The sequence below is a fragment of the Trachurus trachurus genome (assembly GCF_905171665.1).
Source record: "Trachurus trachurus genome assembly, chromosome: 14".
Lineage (NCBI taxonomy): Eukaryota > Metazoa > Chordata > Actinopteri > Carangiformes > Carangidae > Trachurus > Trachurus trachurus.
The window spans coordinates 23681320-23700314 of NC_139903.1; the positions used below are offsets into that span (position 1 = coordinate 23681320).

Genomic DNA, 18995 nt, shown 5'->3' on the forward strand with positions numbered 1-18995 from the left:
TATTTCAAGCACTTATCTAAAAAGTACTCTATGAATGAAGATTATTATGACACTACTATTATTTTTAGGAGTATAGTAGATGACTTTGAATGTCCATTGGTTGTCAGAGTAGCCCGGTGTGTTGTGTTGACTCTGGTTACTTCTCTCACCCTTTTAGAGAATAATGAAAGCACGCTCCTTCTGACGATGTGCAACATTAATTGAGCTTGCAGTCTCGGTATAAGGTGTATAGTGCACGCCAAGAGTCAAGAGCATGACAACTTCAAATGGAAACCATGATTTACTCATTACCACACTTTCATTCATCTACTACGGAGACAACGATACCGAGCTGGTGAACAAACCTTCCGGGAGGCCACCGCACACTTAAAATTCTCAACAGCTTCCCTGAGTATGCCAAGTCTAATTAGGAGCAAGCTGAATGCACAAGAAGTAATTGAAAAAAAGAAAAGAAAACACTAGTGCTTGTTTTTTTCATTATACTTGAGATTGACTCCACCATCAATTGAGTCTTGAGTGTTGTTCACACCATACCTGCGTGTCGTCGCCCAGATCTCCAGCCGCCTCATCGTCACAGAACTGACCCTCGAACCCCTCAGAGCAGTTACAGTAGAACGACCCGAATGTGTTCACACACTCTCCTCCGTTCCCGCACTCGTCCTGGTTACACTCATTTACATCCTCGTCACATCTGTTGAGGCACAGACAACAAAATGACTATGTATGGGAGTGGTGAAGATTATATGATTCAACACGGAGGAATAAAAGATGAGAGTGTGACAGTTGAATAAAAACACAGAAAAAAAATAAATACTTCTTCTCAGAGGGCCTTTCCTTTGCTAAATGAGGAGATTATCTTCACGGATGCCCTATTTTCCTCATTTATGTGGTTCTCATTTAAAAGAAATGTGCCTGAAAGCAAATCACACACACACACACACGCGCGTGCATGCACACAAGCACTCACACGAAGACTCAGAGTCTTAGATAAAGACGCAAATTCCACCAGAACGTCACAGACATAATTTTACTCCACACACACATGCATGCTCATCTGAGCTTGTCATTTCAAACATGGCGTCCTGCTGTGCGGGAGATAGAAAATACTTGTATTTCTCTTTTCAATTATTTTCTCTTAATGGGATTTTCAAATCACCGTACAAGAGTTGGTCTGATGTAAGAAGAAAAAGCTTTTCTGAGAGCTGCAGGAGCTTGCTTGTGCAACTATCCAAAATTTTGTTTTACATGATTAAAATATGGGGAGCTGTGAAGCTTATACAGTTTTCATACTGGCCAGTGATATCCACTCATTCATAGTTTAGAAAATCTGTCTTGTACACCTTCATTATCAAAGTTAATTAATTAAGCATGTTGTGTCAATAGGGGAAAGAAAATATATTTTTCCATTCAATAAACTTAATTCTATTGTTATTTAAATGAAAATATTTCACTGTGATTACAATCACAGGTACACAATTTCAATTTCAGAGCCAGTTACACTCACCAGCTGTTTGTTTGGGCTAGATAATGTGCTTTAGCTTTGGGTTCAGCCTGTGTTTATCACTGATAATAATCTGAAAAATCTGCTGTGTGAATAATAAAAAAAAACATCTTAATTTTTTACTTTGTTATCATTCTGCTTAATTTGATTTAATCCAACTTCATCAAAAGCATTTGTACATCTTTTTAAAAAGCAGAACCATTTTCTCCTTTGAGGGAAAACTGCTCTCTAGTGGCGGCAGCACTGAACAACCACATGAGCAGAGAGGTTATTTCAAAGGCAATTACTGAGCTGTAATTAAGAAGGCAGCTCGAGAACGATTATAGGCTTTTCTAGCGAATTGGTACTGAATTAAATTAGAAACACTAATTTATCTCACACAATAACAACTAAAATAACACAGTGGGTGCTGCGGTGCTAATGTGGGCTAATGAGAGTGTGTGTGTGTGTCCTACGCATGTTCTTTCATGTTCAAATGTGTGTGAGGGGGGAGATGAAGATGTTAATGTGCCTAAATCATCACTTCTGTCGCTGTCATTGTGTGTATGCTGTGTAAACAGTGGCACAGCATTCGTCAGTGAGTAATTAAGACTTAAAAGTGTGTATGCGTGTGTGATTCCAGGCTATTTTTGCTTACATAAGTCCCCCGAGTCCTCGAGGACAGACACAGAGGAATGCACTGCCTACAGGCTTGCAGTCTCCACCATTCTGGCATGGATTTGGCATGCAGGATGTCAATTCAATTTCACAGCGCCCCCCAGTGAAGCCAGTGCTGCAACTGCACATGAAGCCTGTTGGGGAGAGATTGGGAAATGTGTCAAATTAAGAATGTGCAAAATCATAATTTCAATATTAAATCATGAGTAATGAAATATTTAGGCACAGCCCGACCCTGAAATGTTGTGGGACGCTGCTGCACAAATATGACACCCAATCAAAAAAAATGATGAAACTGACACTTACGATATAAAGATTTGTGAATTGGTTTCATATGCAAACTTATATTTATGTCATATGTCATTTATCTGCAAGATGACACGCAACACACCCACAGTCATTCACACAGTCATCTACACAGACCTCCAGAGGGCAGGCTGCTGCAGATGGCTCCGTTGAGGCAGGGCTGACTAATACAGGGATCTGGATAGAGAACGCAGCCCAGCTTGACCTCGCTCAGCCCGGCGATCTCGGCGTAACGGCTCCTCTTGTTCTGCAGCGGCAGCTCGTTCCCGTTCAACATCAGGGAGCCCAGGCAGCCTTGGAAACCATCCTGGGCTCTGGGTGGGCCCCTTGCACCACGGTCCCCGAGTCCTGGCGGTGCGCCTTGGCTACTCCCCGGCCCCTGACTTGGTCTCTCCCCCTGCCCCGTCAGTGGCCTCACTTGGGCCCCGAAGAAAAAGGATGAGTCTGGGGCCAGGGGCCATAGACGGACAGGTGCACGTGCAGCTCTGCGGCGCTCCACGTAGCTGTCATCCAGCGACAGGAGGGTGTAGTTCCTCGTCAGCTCCAGGGCAACGGCGTGCCACAGGCCGTCATTTATTGGCCTGCCAGAGATACCCATAATGCCGAGGGTGTTGTCACAGTCCAACTGGAACCAGAGTCGACCCCCTTCAATCTGTGGAAGGAAAAAGGAAAACAACTTTGTCTTTAAAAAATCATGACTAATAATATAAAATGCTCTTATACAACACATTGAAATGTAGCATTAGGTTGTGAATGTGTTTGCCTTGAGCATGGTGCAGGGGTTCACCCGTGTGAACATAATGACTCCTCTTCTCTGAAGTGTTCTGATCCGTAGGCCGAGCCTCATCTCTCCACTCTGGCCGCTCTCTGTCACTCTGTACTTGATGTAACTGTTTCCAGAGAAGCTCAGAGAGGTTTGTCCTACACATTCACGCAGGATCACAAATTAAAAACTTCAACTCATAGAATAAAAAGCACAAAAATGACATTAATTCGTCAACCAGGATCAGACACACAGACGCGACCCGAACCTCATACCTGCACACTCGTCTAGTCTCTCCGGCTGACACTGGCAGACAGATGGCGCTGTAGGACCGGAGCGGACACACTGCATGTCTGCTGGACAGGACTGACCTTCACAAAGCTCCACAGGGGCGGAGCACGTGCCTCCTGCTCAGAAAGGAACAGATACAAAGGTGTTAGGAAATAACACCCTGTCAGGGTATCATCTGTCTATCTGTGAAAAAATAATGTATTTTTATAGCACCCCGCTGTTTATAAGTGCAAAACACCCACAAACTCAAAGTGTCTTCATCCGACACTTCAGGATTTCACAGTGATGCGGTTTGACAAGAAGCTGTGACAGATGATGACAGACAACAACACAGCGCAGCGCTCACCGGGGCAGGTGCAGGTGTCTACACGGCTGAACCTGGGCGACACCAGGCTGACCCTCTCCGTGCTGTAGGTTACAGGTGAGCCACCCTCCATCACCAGTGTCTGTTCACACACCCTGTCCCCGCAGTCCAGCTCGCTAGAACAGGTGGCGCTCACCACCGCCGCCCCCGCCAGGATCCCCCGAATCTGACCCCGCGCCGCCGCCTCGTCCAGCTTCGCCGACAACTCCTGCGGGGAGTAGAACCCCCCCATACGCCCGTTGCCCGACGTCTCGGGCCTCTCCATGGCCAGGATCAAGTCCACGTCGGACGTGCGCATCACGGGCTGCACGCCGAGGATGTGGAGGGGGTCCTGCTGTCCCGGCGACCATTTCCAGCCCGCTAGTCCACGTAACACCAGTTTGATCTGGCTCAGGTAGCGGCTGAGCAAGTCCTCCGGGGACAGGGAGCTGAAACGCAAGCTCACGGCGCTCCGCAGCAGCACATCTGTCACCTGCTCCACCTGCACCGACACATCGGCTATCACGGCGAAGCGTCCGTCACTCACCGTGGCATTCATCTGATATCTGAGAGAGGACAAAGACAGAAGTTGTATTTTGAGACAAGCAGTCATTTTCCAACGTGCTTTTATTCTGTGTCGTGAGTTGTGTGTTTTTCTGTGGTGCAGTGTGTGTTTGTGTGTGTGTGTGTGTGTGTGTGTGTGTGTGTGTGCGTACCTGCCAGGCTCCAGGCCCGGCAGAGCCACGATGCTGCCGTCCTGTCTGTTGATTGTAAACATGCTCTTCGGCTGAGGCTTCTGGGTAAATGACAGAGCGTCATTGGGGTCGCGGTCGGTCGCATAAATCCGGCCGACCGGGCCGCCGGGGAAGGTATCGGTTACCATGACAATGAAGATTTCCAAGGGGGAGACGGTGGGTTTGTATTGGCTATTCCCTATGACCCTCACAAACACCCAGGAGGAAGATGTAAGTCTCGGCTTTCCAGAGTCACTCGCCTTGGAGACAGAAATAAGGTCAAAGTGAGATATTCAGTAAACACAGACAAAGACGCCCTACTTCAAATATCAAGGTCGGAAAGTTTTTTGCTTTAAAGGGATAGTTCAACATTTTCTCAACAACGCTCAGTTGTGACCTGCACATTCACCACGCTATGAGATAGAGGTGTTTTTGAGGTAAATTCATGCAAAACCGCTGATGCGCGTTCCCGTCGGGGGCAGTTTTTCAGCAAGCAGCCTCTGCATTTTCCTCGAAAACAACTCCGTCTCGTAACGTTCCGTTATTATCTCATAGCGTAATGAATGTGCAAATCACAACTTGTCCACATGAACGTTTTGGAGTTGTTGTTATTGTGTATTTGATTAGTTTGATGAGGGAAACCAAGAAATCCCATGAGCCTTCGTAGTGTAGCTCTGAGCAGCTCACGGCTCTGCTCCACCGTTCTTAAAATAGCTTGCACCGACAATGAAAGGTAACAAACCTAGTGATATGACTATAGGGATTATGGCAATAGGCCAATTTTCCAAAATGTTGAACTATCCCTTTAAGTCAGTTTTGCATAAGCTCAGCTGCTTACTGGGGAAAATGGGGGGGGGAAGTTAAAAGAGCAGGAAATCATATGATAAAAGTGTGTTTTATTGTCTCACTTGCTCTCCTGGTATCTGAATATAAAGTCATGTAAGACCGACCTCCCAGCTCCACCATGTTAGTGATGTTACCTGCTTCTATGTAACAGAATCTGTCCCTATAAATAAGGCTTTTTTTTCAGGGCCAGACACTAATAGCCTGACTTAACAGCTGAGAGCCAGAGACTTTGTTAAGAGCAGCTCCCAGTGGTGGCTGTGTGCGTAACCACGCTGACAAAGTATATTTGTCAGTCAACCTTTCCTGATTATGTTGGTTAAAAAAAATATATCACTCCCTAACCTGGATCTCGAGAACGAATTCTCTGGGGGCTTCAGGGCCAATTACACGGTTGGTCCTCAGAGCTCCAGCCTGGTCCAGGGAAAGGAAATTCCTCTCATTTCCTGACACGATGCGAAACTCAAAGGGAGGACCGTTTCTAGTGGAGTCTTTATCGCTGACTGACAGCTTCAGCAGGGTGGTGCCAGCGTCTTGATTCAGCTGCAAGCGCACAGAGTGGGAAGATGAGATGACTTCAGCACAAAAACACACATACACACACATGTGCTGGACCGTTACCTGTATAACGGCTGTGTTGTTGGCGGGGGTGAAGATGGGAGGGTTGTCGTTGACGTCGGAGATGTCGATGTTAACGGTGACGGTTGAGGACATGGCAGGAGAGCCGCTGTCGAAGGCCTGCACCGACAGCGAGTACCTGGACACCTGACGGAGGAGAAGTTAATGAGAGTCTGTGCATATCAAGCACCGTTGTGACTGCACAATATGGGACTTCATTGGGTGTTGACCCTGAGTGGACTTCTTGAGTGTATTCTTGTCTTGGCTGTGCTCACGAACCGTAAAATGACTATTGATTGTTTATGACATATTGTATTTAAAAATGCATCTTACCAGCTCTCTGTCGAGCCGCTTGTTGACTTTGAGCAGCCCGGCTACGGGGTCGATCCAGAAGTGGTTGGTACGGTCACCTTTCAGGATAGAGTACGTGATTCGCCCGTTCACCTGACTGTCCAGATCCTCTGCCAACACCTGCAGAACACACACACACACACACACACACACACACTCACACACACACACACACACACACACACAATGAAACAATATCTAATGAAAACAGAAAGTCTAAAAAAAGTTCTCTTCTTTAGAATTATTGTCTTGTTTTAAATGTGTCTCCTTTTTATTTTGCCAACAACATGACAGGGAGAACGGCTTCTCGCTCCCATGTTAAACAAAGGTTCTTTTATGAAAGTGACAATAAATTGAATTGAATTGAATTGAAATGTTACCCTTGTAATTGTCTGCCCAACAGACGCGTCCTCGCTGACCAGGACATTGTAGATGTCTTGACTGAAGGCCGGAGCGTTGTCGTTGACATCCATGAGCTCAATGGTAACCATGGTAGCAGTGCTGAGGGGAGGGTTCCCGTTGTCCCACGCCTCGATCGTGAGGTAGTAGTCCTTACACACCTCGAAGTCCAAATCGTCAGCCACAGAAATGGAGCCTAAGACACATGCATGCACACAGTGTAAAGTCACTGGGTTTTAATCTTACACTGGACTATGGAGGTACTACAGTGTGTCACACTCAGGGACTCAGCTCACCCAGGTTTCTGTCTATGTTGAACTTCCTTAGCTCGTTTCCTGACCGGATTCTGTAGGTGATCTCGGCGTTGGGTCCGATATCAACGCTGGTTGCCAGTACTCGCAGCACCTCGGTTCCCACGGCTACATCCTCGGGGACGGTCACAGAGTAGTCCCTCCTCTGGAAGACCGGCGCGTTGTCATTCACATCCAGCACCAAAATGGTCAAATCAACCTGAGGGAAACGCACGGGACTGTAACAGGACTACCTTACCACAGCATCATACCTGTTTATCCCACCTGCCCGTCCTCACTTACACAAGCAGCCTACAGCACCGATTCACACAGCAGCCTCTCTTGATCTCAGCAGGATGTCACCAATATCACTAGTTGTAATGCTGTTATGCCACCGTGACTACTACAACTACAGCTAAAGCCGCTGTTACAGGTAACAACATTAAAGTGTCAGTGCTGTGGAGAGAGCGGACAGAGGCCGGTATCTGTCAGAAGCAGCCACACCTGGCTCCGCTTCTGCTGCAGGTTTATTTCCAGCCTGTGTTTGTGGTTTGTTCCAGCGGCTGAGTGGGTCTGAGAGAAGAGAGCCAACACTGCTCCAGGTCGTCTCATGGTCTTTTCCTCCCTCTGTCTCTGTAACTCTCACCTCCCCCATCTTTCCCATCCAACACACTGCACAATTTTGATGAAAAGCTATCTTAATTAAAATCTTTTTTTTTTTTTATCTAATCTCTTCAGTTAATATCATGTATTTACTCAAAAGCTTATTTTATTCAAGCATGTGGACTGAAATGCAGATGGATAACTCCATCTATGGCTTATCTTTAATACGCGGTGGATGAATTCTAATTACGTCATTATGGTGAAATGGTCTAATTACGAAATCATATCCACTTTTGTTTTCCCAAAACAACTGATCTTAATTACTGTGTTAATCACTCTGTATCTGATTTAATTACTCAGAAATCCTTGATCATATCACATCTATACACAGACCAATGTGAATCACGTATACGAGCACATTTTATTAGTTTTATTGTTTTCCGTCTTGATTTCAGAATTTTTTTCAGAGTTTTTTGGCAGATTTTAATGGGTGCTCTGAGCTGCACTGCAAAGATGCCACTGAGATTCAATCTGTGTGTGGCTTCAGACTTCCCACCTACCTGTGTGGACAGTGCCCCCTGTTGGCCAGCTTGGTCGGTGGCCCTGACACGAACCCGATAGGAGTCTCTGCTCTCTCTGTCCAGGGGTTTCTCCAGTATTACCAACCCGGACACCGGGTCGATGGAGAAGAAACCATTCACCGAATCCACCAGGGAATACACCACAGTGCGGTTAAGACCTGGGCAGAGCGGGAGACAAATTCACAGAGACACAAGAGTCACTGAATATTCTCCCTCCTCTTCATGGCAATCAATACAGCATCGCTCTTGGTCATGCTCATAATCTCACTCATGTCCAAGTCAGCAGTTTGAATGATTAGTGACACGGTGGGCTGCACCTGCATTCGCTGCACGTAGGAAACCTTCACTGTTCATTATCAGCCTCGCTTGGAAGAGCCACATACCTTACTTACAGTACAGCATCATAGCAGCTTACCTTCGTCAGGGTCGCTGGCTTGCAGTCGAGTAAGCAGAGCCTTCGGGGCTGCATTCTCATAAACACTGGCCAGGTAATGAGAGGAGGAGAATGAGGGGGCATTGTCATTCACATCCAACACTTTGAGAGAAATGTCAGAGCGGCAGAACAGCCCTCCCCCGTCAGTCGCCTGAGCAATGAGTTTGTAGGTGGGTGTCATTTCTCGGTCCATGACTGTGGCCGTGCGCAGCTCGCCTTAGGACACAAACAAAGAGACGTATAAAGCTGTAGAGAGGATTTTTTAAATCTGTAAATAAACCTAGAGAGAAAAAAGAAAAAAAAAAAAGATCACTGAATGTACCCGTGTTTGCATCCATGTAGAAATCTTCAACCCCGATGCCAAACAGTGAATATTGGATCTCAGCACTGGAGCCTGAGTCAGCATCTGTTGCGCCCACTGTCAGAATGCCCTTGTTAGTGGGAATGTCCTCAGGAAAAGAGGCACTATACACCGCCTGTCACGACACACATACACACATACACAGAAGCACACAGTCAAATCACACTGTCACAAATCATAAAAAAAAAACACATCCGTCCAACACATCAAAGAACACATTAAACTGCTGGGTGCTACATCCATTATCTCCGCTGACAGAACAAGCACGGCACAGTTAAGTGCCCTTTCCTGACCCTGCTCCTGCCCTAACTATTTCACCACACACAGACTAGACTGACACAGTGGGGAAGCTGCTGTAGTAATCCAATGCAGTGTATCACACCCTGCTGTAAGATCATTAAAGTTTTCCTATGAGTCATATTTACTTTTAGAGCTGAAAGGATGGAAATGAGAACTATGAATTTACAGTTAGACAGCCAAACAAGCTAATTTTCTCATATCTATGCATTGTAGACTGATGAAAATGGTGAATAGAGGCCTTTGGAAATTGTAACTTTCCCATTTTAATTTTTAAGGCATTTGAAAAACTGCTATTACTAACTACTGCCACAAGCTTTACTAGTATTACTGGTACTGCTAGGAGAAGTAAGAAAACTATATTGGTGTAGCACATTATCACACAGAGAGGCCTTTCACTGTGCTGAACAGAATTAAAAAGCATACAAGGAAAACAAGATAAAACCACAGATTTTAAAACAGATAATATCTAATTAAAGCGCAGGATTGAATTATTAAATGAAGGCAGTGGAGAACAGAGCTATACCTATTCTATTACTCCTGTTAGTAGTATAAGTACTATCTGTAATACCTGCCAGGTTATGACAATTACTGCCACTACTGCTCCTCTCATGACTATAGCCACAGTTACAGCTTCTACTGCTACTGCAAATAATGATGTAAAGAAACACTGTGAAAAATGTGCGAACAACACAGCTGTAGTGCGGCATCTGTGACTTAATGTCTTCTGATACATCTAATGCTGAAGCAGTGTAACGCCAGAGTTACCACTTTGTAGTTACACAGGCCTGACTTGTCTGAGAACAGAAGGAATAGAGGAGGAGAACAGGGAGACGGGAGGGGGGGGATTCAAAGAGAATTAGTAAGAGTTTAGAGCGAGAATGAAAGTTTCTGAACTAATTATGTGAAATTGAAGAATTGTAGAATACTACTAAATGAGAAGGGATATTCCCAAATGACTGCAGAGCCCAATTATCCTCTCTTTTCAGAGTGATCTCCTTCTCATGGATCAGCCCAATGGCACCAGATTAACTCTCATTTAGGATGACTCCTGAAGGTGCAAAGGTACGAAGCAGCACAATTAGCTAAAGTTGATTGTTTTCTTATTGCTTATTCTCCTCATTGTTTGTGACATATAAAAAAAACACTATATTCCCCAGCTCCAAACTGTGGCTACAGGATTATTCATCCATTATTGTTATTACCCTACATAAAAGCCCCTCTTAAATACAGTGCAAAGACAATTTGGTGGAATTAATTCACTCTGAGTTTGTACTTTATAGTCAATATCTTAACTAAACAAATCCTGTTGTACTAATGCAGACATGTATTTTCCTTTTTTTGTCTTTGCTTTTTCCTCTTTAGTCATGAATATGCAAATTTTAACATTATTCAACACATTCATTTTCAGTGCTAAGCCAGCCTTAAAAATCACCAAAGACAAAGTTCATTCAGAAAGTGGGTCCTTAAATACTCTTTGAGACTGTGCTAATCAGAAAATCAGCACCGTGTGATACAGTGAATTAGCACTGAGCGGTGTGTGTTTGTCTCTATTCCACTGTGCTGTATAAATACTCCCTGTGCATGATTGTACTAGAATAAAAACATGTATTCTTTTTGTTTTCAGACAAAAAGTGGAGTGTGGTTACCCTGGAGACAAAGAGTGGATAAAGGCAAGCACTGAAACACGGAGTAAAATATAAACAAAGTTTTAGATAATCTTGGCAAATTCCACAGATTTGCTTTTCTTTGCATTTCCATATCTTTTGATCCCTGACCTGGTTGCAGATGGGGCTGTTGTCGTTGGCATCCATAACAGTGACTTCCACTGCAGTGCGAGCCACATATAGGCCATCGCTGGCTGTGATGTTGAGCAGATACCAGTCCTGCTGCTCACGGTCCAGTAGACCGCTCACATAAACCTTCCACTCCCCCTGCACCAGAGCCAGGCCGAACACGCCCCGCGGGTTTCCCCCTGCAAGTGACAAGCATGTGGATTAAAGTGAGGATGCTGCACAACAAAGGAACGGGTAAAGATTTTGTGTAAAAGACTTGTAAACAGATGGGAAGCCTTATTAATCCATCCACACACAAACACATGCACACAAATACTGCAGGTAGCACTTGGCGCAATCAATAAACATCTATCATCGGCGTGTAAACCCGCCTGGTGGTGTAAGCGGCAGTGGCCTTTTCAGAGTTTAAAAATCTGACCTTTTATTACAAAGCTTCCATTAGGCCAATCAGTACCTTTAAATGCCAGAACACCAGGCCAAAAATATATCATCCTTAGCCATTATCAGACAGTGGGCTATTATACGAATGGAAAACATCTAACTCATCATCAAGGTGAGAGCTTTGCTGGAGAGGCCTCACAATGCTGCTTTATAGCTCTCATAAAAAAGGAGCGAGTGATCACAAAGTCCTGTGTGAGAGTGTGAAAGACTCTGGATTTCCGAATAATAATTTTGCAAGAATCATCCAAAGCAGACGTTTTGAGGCTGGTTGGTTCTGTTGCAAATTACAGAGCATATTTAGTTTTTTTTCGTTGCCTCCTATATATGAGAATTAAAAACTTGAATACGGAGTGTTACTTGACCTTGCTTCAAGTGTTGTGTTATATAATGCATACCTTGGTGAATTAAAATGAAAAGGGAAATATAAAAAACAAAAGGTTAGTCATGTTTGACATTTCAGTTAAAATTTATTTAAAATTTGACCTTTAGTAATAACAACCCCATTAGGCCAATGAATATTTTTTATGCAGCTCAACATTATCTCCCTGCATGAGGGAATATTACTGCTGCACAGGAGCCGCGTGTTGGACTGATTTCTTTTTTTTTTTTACTGTTCTCACAGCTTCCTCACCGGTGATGTAAAAGTTGACTTGACGGTTTTGATCCGTTCCGTCTCCGTCTTTTGTTTTCAGCGCAGCCACCACCTCGCCGAGGGGATCGCTCTCCTTCACGGCGCCCCGGTACAGCTCCCTCTCGAAGCGCGGCGGGTTGTCGTTGACGTCCGACACGGTGATGGTTACCACGGTGGTGGAGGAGAGGGACTGCAGCTCGCCCAGGTCGGAGGCCACCACCTCAAAGGTGTAGCTGGAGCAGGCCTCGTGGTCCATCTGACTCACCGTGGTGATCCAGCCTGTTTTGCTGTCGAGGGCGAAGACGGAGCTCATCGTGACGGGGCCTGAGGCGTCCCTGGTCAAGTCCATGTTGTAGGTGAGCAGAGGCCCGAGTCTGTAGGTTACCTGTCATTCAAAAAAAAAAGACAAAAAAAAAAAACAGCACAGCTTTTTCATTCGAAGCAAAACATAAAAAGAACAAATAAACAGTGACACTTGAACTTGTCTGTCACACACCTGTCCATTGGAGCCCCAGTCTGGATCAAGAGCCCGCACTTGAACCACTCTGGTCCCTGCAGGCATTCCCTCCATCACTGTGGCCACGTAGGTGTTGGTTTCAAACACTGGCTTATTGTCATTCACATCCAGGATCTGCAAAATGACAAGTCTTCACTGAACTTAAAAAATCCCACAGGATCTGAACTTTGAAATTAATTAAAGCAGTTTGATTACTTTACATTCCTTTAAGCTGATGTTAAAGACTTCTTTTGAACGTCTGAATCTGTGAATGTATTTTTTTAAAAATCTGCTGCATTGTTGCATTAATCATAAATCTTGACAGAAAACACATGAAGTATTTACAAGTGCATATTCCTTCGAGGAAGAACTCTCATGTTTCGCAGCCATTTTGAATTTTGTTATCACAGTGGCTATATGCATTGTTCTTTTCTTTGTTGTGCTTCTCATTTAGTATTTCAATTCAATTCAATTCAATTTAATTTATAAAGCGCATTTCATGCACAGGGCAAACTCAACGTGCTTTACAATAGTTAAAACAATTATAATACAATGCAATAATAGTGCAAACAATAAAGAAGTGCAGAGCTTTTAAAATTCAAAACAAGACAAAACAAAACAAAATCAAAACAGTATCACATACATACAATTGAAATAAAACAGATTGAAACAAAAAGTCTGACTCTGTGTTTTAACTTCATCACCAACCTTAACCTCCACGTCCACGGTGGAGACGGCCTCGATCAGATCTCTCCTTGTTGTCGCCGCCACCTTGAAGCGGAAGGTGCTGACCTGCTCGTAGTCTAGCGGCTTGACCAGGCGGATCAGACCGGTCTCCCTCTCCACCAGGAACGTCCCTCCCTCGTTGCTGTCGAACGTCTCCCCCCCGACCGTGGTGAAGAACCCGGTCTGCGCGGGGCCCAAGTACACAGAGCCCAGGGCCGTTCCTACCGCCGTGTCCTCTGGGATGGTGAAGGAGTACTGAGGCTGGCTGAAGGAGGGGACGAAAGCGTCCGGAGGGACCACGTGGATGAAGGCCGACACCAGGGAGTGTTTGGCTGGAGAGCCGCAGTCCGTGGCTTTGACAAAGAAGGACAGCACGGTCCCCTGGAGGTGGTCCACCGTGCTTTTAGTCATCATCCAACCGCTGTCTGGCTCCACCTGGGAACCAGCAAAATCACAACATTATTTAGATCTACTTTAGAGATAATAATCCTAGAAACACATCTCCGACTCCCAGTCTGAACTCATCTGTGTCTGAGCCAATAAGCCTATACAGCTTTTGCCTCTTATTTTCTCTTAATGGCCTCTGGCTTCACTGAACTTGTCGTTTTATTCCCATGGATTTCCCGTTATCTATTTATATTTATGAGCCACCACTATTTCTTAATATTCCTTCATGTCATATTAGCCTTTTCTACTACAGCTTTTTTTTCTTTCATTTAATCGTTCATGTTCATTTAATTGCACTTCCCTTTTAAACGCTGAAAATTGACTGAAGCATCGATCTTAATACAACATCATTTTGATTTGATGAGTAGAAATATATAATCTACAGCTAACAGATGGCTGTTAATCCTCTGAAATGGGGAGGGGGTGTCAATTGAGAATATCTCTTAATTGAAAAAAGAGGATATCAGCATCACTTTTAATAAGGTTTCCTGTCATCAGACACATTGTTGAGGTTTGGATCTGGTTAGATTTTGTTCCTGAGGGACCTGAGAATATATTTACAGCCTCATTACAACAGAGAGTACAGCTATGTGTAAAACGCTCTGACCTCCAGCACATCAACCAGTGACAGGCGTGCCTCGCTGTAGAGAGAGTATGTGATCCGTCCATTAGGTCCAGCATCAGGGTCAGTGGCCTGGATCTGTGTCACCAGAGAACCTTTGGCAACATTGGCTTTAATGCTCATGCGGTACTCCACAGCTCTGAACCGAGGGGCATTGTCGTTCTCATCCGCAAGAACCACTCGCACTGTGCAAAAGGACGCACGGCCTGGAAAAAATGACACAGCACAGATGAGTAGATCATAGGTCATTCTGGTTATTCTATGTCTATGACATTTACACATACACATACACACCTCCACCATCCAGAGCCATGACAGTCAGCACCATGTCCTTGTTAAGAGGATTTTCTCTGTCTAATTTCTGGAGAGTGATTAAGACTCCATCTGCATCAATGGCAAACTGAGTTTTCCCCAGGTCGTTGATGAAGGAGTAGGTGATCTGTCCAAACAAGCCCGAGTCCTCATCTGTGGCACGAACCTGGAGGTCCACACGGACAGTCAGGAAGGCAGACTGACATTTCACAACAAGAGCAGCCTACCTGAGAGGAAATACTACAGTACTTCTTGATTTTTGAGCAAGTAAGGTTACCTGGATGACCTTTGTCCCCGGAGGAGCATTTTCTCGGACCTCAGCCAGGTAGAACCTCTGGCTGAACACGGGGCTGTACAGGTTCGCTCCCAGGACGCGTACGACCACCTGTGAATGAACGTCACTGTTACAATCATCACTGCCATCATCATCCTCACGGTCTGCTGATATTTAGTTAATGCCTTCACAAGTCATTCAGAGATGGTCACCTTGGCTGAGGGAGTTACTTAAATGTGAAGCACAGAATCTCTTAAGAGGTTTCCTTAGTTAAGGAAAAGGTTAAGGCACTTGCAGCAGTGATTTCAGAGCAGTAAAATTCTGCTGCATCATCAAGTGTCTCCCTGTTGCGGCGTACTCTTCATTTTATTCATTATCACTACAAACTCATCCGTCCTGCTGCTAAGACTCAGATGTACCTTTAATTTGTTCCTTATGTTGGTCATTAAGGGCTTTTGCGAAGTGGTTTAACTGACTTTCAGTGATTTCCTTAAGTATAAGGAGAAAACCTTAACAAGACATAAGGAAACTTTAAGGATGAGACTTCAATCAAATCAATCAAATCTTTATCTTAAAGAAACCTTAACTCAGACAGGTAAAAACTACACTTAATGTGTCTTGTGGCCCCATGTAAACTGTGTTCACATCATGTCAGCAGAAAACAAGGAACTGGGGTGACATGTTGTTGCTGCAGCTTGTTATGTAGGTTATCAGAGATGTGGTGTAACAGAGCCAAAAAATCCCCCCATGTCCCACTTGTAATTACCACTAAGAGACAGATGTGAACATTTTTTTTTCCAGTTGGCAGCTCATCCTCATAGTAAATCTGATATGACACGAACACACATTAACCTCCAAACTGCAGAGTTGCTCAGCAGCCAGTAGTAAAAAAAAAAGAAAAAACTGTGGTCATACTGGACAGCTGCGAGTATAATAAATCCGCAGCCAGGGGTTACTACGGGTCGCTAAGCAGCTGTGTATCAACACTGTAGAGGTTAGAAAAAGACCAAACCAGTTGACAGAAGTAAATTGCGAGTGCAAAGGAGCTGCCTCACCTGAGCAGTGTTGGTGAAGACTCCATCTGACACCGACACATTGAGTTGATATGAGAGTTTCATGCCTTGTCTCCTCTTGTTAGACAGACTGAGCACCCCTGTATCTGGCTCCATCATAAAAGTCATCCTCTCATTCCCAGAGAGAATACTGTAGCTGAAGGCGAATAAAAAGAATGAGTACAATGATGATTATAGCGTTTGATGTTATTTTGCTCTGAAGCAGCTGAAAATCAACAGATCTACTTTTCTTGACAAAGGATGGAGAGAAAATGACAACATTTTTTTGGGCCAGGACAACAAAAAACCAAATACCCTGGTGAGAGTATAGTGCCTTTCAAAACAGAATGAACGAAAAAGTTTAGCAGCAGATTGAACTTTCTTCAGACTGTGTACAGAAAGTCATAGACGCACTGGTACAAAGCAATACAGCAAAAAAAACAAACCAAACCCAGAGCTTTTGTCTTGTCTTACCGCAGCCTCTGAGCATCACAGATGTCAGCGTCTGACGCCTGAACACAAGTCACAAAGTGTCCCCGGGGAGCCAGCTCGCTGACAAAGGCCTCGTACAGCGTTTGGCTGAAATTAGGTGGATTGTCGTTTGTGTCAGTAACAGTCACGGTTACACTAACATCACTGCTGAGGGCGGGGTCTCCGCTGTCCGTCGCCCTGACTATGAAGTTGTAGCGCTGGACGAGCTCATAGTCGAGCAGGCGTGCGGTGAATACCAGCCCGCTGCTGCTGTCGATGTGGAAGAAGTCGCTGCTGTTGTAGATGTCGGACATGATCTGGTAGCTCACGATTGCGTTCTTCTCTGAGTCTTGGTCCTGGGCAAAAACCTACAGCGAGAGGAACATTAAACTTTGCTCAGCCTCATGCATTATTCAAGATAAGATCTGATTCGTTTACTTGGATCCATTGAATCAGAATGTAAGTAGAATTACTGCGCCGCTGTTGTTTGCCTCCACCAAAAAGCGAAGGTGCAGGAAATACGGTCACTATCTCCCCTTCCTGAGTTACAGCCCTGAATTACGGTGTAGAGTTGTCATTTCACCATTTGAATATAAAATCATGACATTTCATATTATGCCTATATATATTGGAGTGGAATTTGTGAGTTACAGGCAAAAATGTGTTATGTGAGGTCACAGTGTGCCAGAGGTAATGACATTCCCCTATACATTCAAGATATATTACCTTAACAAGAACGTGAGCTTGAACTTTGACCTTTGTCGACCACAAACTGATCAGTTTGAGCCAAATCTAAACAAATTTCTTCATGGTCTTGTGACACCACATTCAAGAGGCCTAAAAAAACATGCTTTTTGTTGATCAAAAGAATCTAATCAGTTCATCCTTGAGTTTTAATAAATGCTTGTGCTTCATTTGAGGAAGTTTGGTTGAGGAGGTGAAAAGGAGATATCGCATTCGCATTAGAACATGATGTCTCTGTCTCTGCCTGTTGCTGCCATGGAGACACAAAAAGTAAATACTGTAGAGTTCTAGGTTTCTCTGGGGATCTAACAACACATCAAAAAACTTACTGAAGATCCAGCATGATTATTTTGTTTGAAAATGTCACATTATCAAGTATATAATAATGAAAAGGCAAAAAATGACTTCAAAAGTATTGCATTCATACTGAGGTAGGGGGAATATAATTCACTGTTGGTTTGATCTTGTGGCTGAGTTGAAATAACAAAATGTAATTGTTATGGTTATGTCCAAGGTGCTAAGAATGTACCTTTCACATAATATGCTCTTAGAAGTGACCAGTGCTGCCTGGGTGTGATTTAAATCAGGATGAACATTAATGTGATAAATTATTCCTTAATTCCCTTCCAGATTCTAGTAAAGTTCAATAATACAGTCAAATGAGGCCAATAACCTGTTTTGATGAGCGACTGAAGAAACTGTCAGAAAAATCAATGGTTTTAATGCAGCAGCGTCTTGGAATCGTCTTGTGCAAACATGATTTGTCACTGGTCTATTATCCGCTAAAGGTCAAGAACTTCCACTGGGAAATTTTCCTAGGGAAATATCACTCCATCGGCTCATAAATAAATGATTGGGCAACTGATATTCAGCCTCAGTGCTGCTGAGGTGAGTCTTAAGTGTAAACAATCATTCAGTAAGAATAAACACTGGTCAGACTCAGTAAACAGACCAACACACACACACACACACACACACACACACACACACACACACACACACACACACACACACACACACACACACACACACACACCTGTAACACTGTCGTTGCGATCATGGAGTTCTCAGGGAGCACTGAGGAGTAGGAATTGTTCTGGAACTGCGGGGGGTTGTCGTTCACGTCCAGCACGACGATGTCCACGTCCACCTCCGACTTGGCCCCGGTCAGCGTGTCCGTAGCCTTGACCGTCAGGCGATAGTACTGCACGGTCTCGTAGTCCAGCGGGTAAATGACGCTGATGATCCCCGAGTCGAAGCCGATGTCGAACTGCAGCAGAGGGTCTCCGTCCGTTAGGCTGAAGATGACGCTCTGGCCCTCGGGGCTGGTGGCGTTGATGCACAGGACGGAGGTGGACATGTCCACGTCCTCTCTGACGGTGACGCCGTAGAAGGGCTTGTCGAACACCGGCATGGCTTTATTCACCACCGTGACGGGCAGCTCCACCTCGCTGGACAGCGGGGGGAAGCCGCTGTCCGTGGCCAGGAGGAGCAGCTTGTACTCGGCGTTAGATAAATCTACTTCGAAGCCTCTCTTCAAGGTCAGCTCTCCTGTCACAGGATTCACCTGCAGGGAAGATGTAAATACTAGTATGTACCATAAAACTGTCAT

General features: G+C 44.7%; 1 protein-coding gene across 1 annotated transcript in view; it reads right to left on the reverse strand.

The window, feature by feature from the left end:
* The window catches only part of fat3b (FAT atypical cadherin 3b), a gene marked incomplete at both ends in the record, with an annotated part of 67997 nt that overhangs the window by 14680 nt on the left and 34322 nt on the right, over positions 1–18995 (reverse strand). The window contains 25 exons of the mRNA XM_083986209.1: positions 535–691; positions 2139–2292; positions 2582–3116; positions 3228–3385; positions 3503–3634; positions 3865–4427; positions 4578–4855; positions 5784–5981; positions 6060–6203; positions 6390–6527; positions 6788–7002; positions 7103–7316; positions 8260–8438; positions 8696–8929; positions 9036–9189; positions 11150–11346; positions 12240–12624; positions 12736–12870; positions 13444–13896; positions 14516–14736; positions 14825–15008; positions 15120–15227; positions 16172–16325; positions 16643–17007; positions 18420–18950. Coding sequence (XP_083842335.1) covers positions 535–691; positions 2139–2292; positions 2582–3116; positions 3228–3385; positions 3503–3634; positions 3865–4427; positions 4578–4855; positions 5784–5981; positions 6060–6203; positions 6390–6527; positions 6788–7002; positions 7103–7316; positions 8260–8438; positions 8696–8929; positions 9036–9189; positions 11150–11346; positions 12240–12624; positions 12736–12870; positions 13444–13896; positions 14516–14736; positions 14825–15008; positions 15120–15227; positions 16172–16325; positions 16643–17007; positions 18420–18950 — 6186 coding nt within the window. The remainder of the gene's footprint in view (positions 1–534; positions 692–2138; positions 2293–2581; positions 3117–3227; positions 3386–3502; positions 3635–3864; positions 4428–4577; positions 4856–5783; positions 5982–6059; positions 6204–6389; positions 6528–6787; positions 7003–7102; positions 7317–8259; positions 8439–8695; positions 8930–9035; positions 9190–11149; positions 11347–12239; positions 12625–12735; positions 12871–13443; positions 13897–14515; positions 14737–14824; positions 15009–15119; positions 15228–16171; positions 16326–16642; positions 17008–18419; positions 18951–18995) is intronic.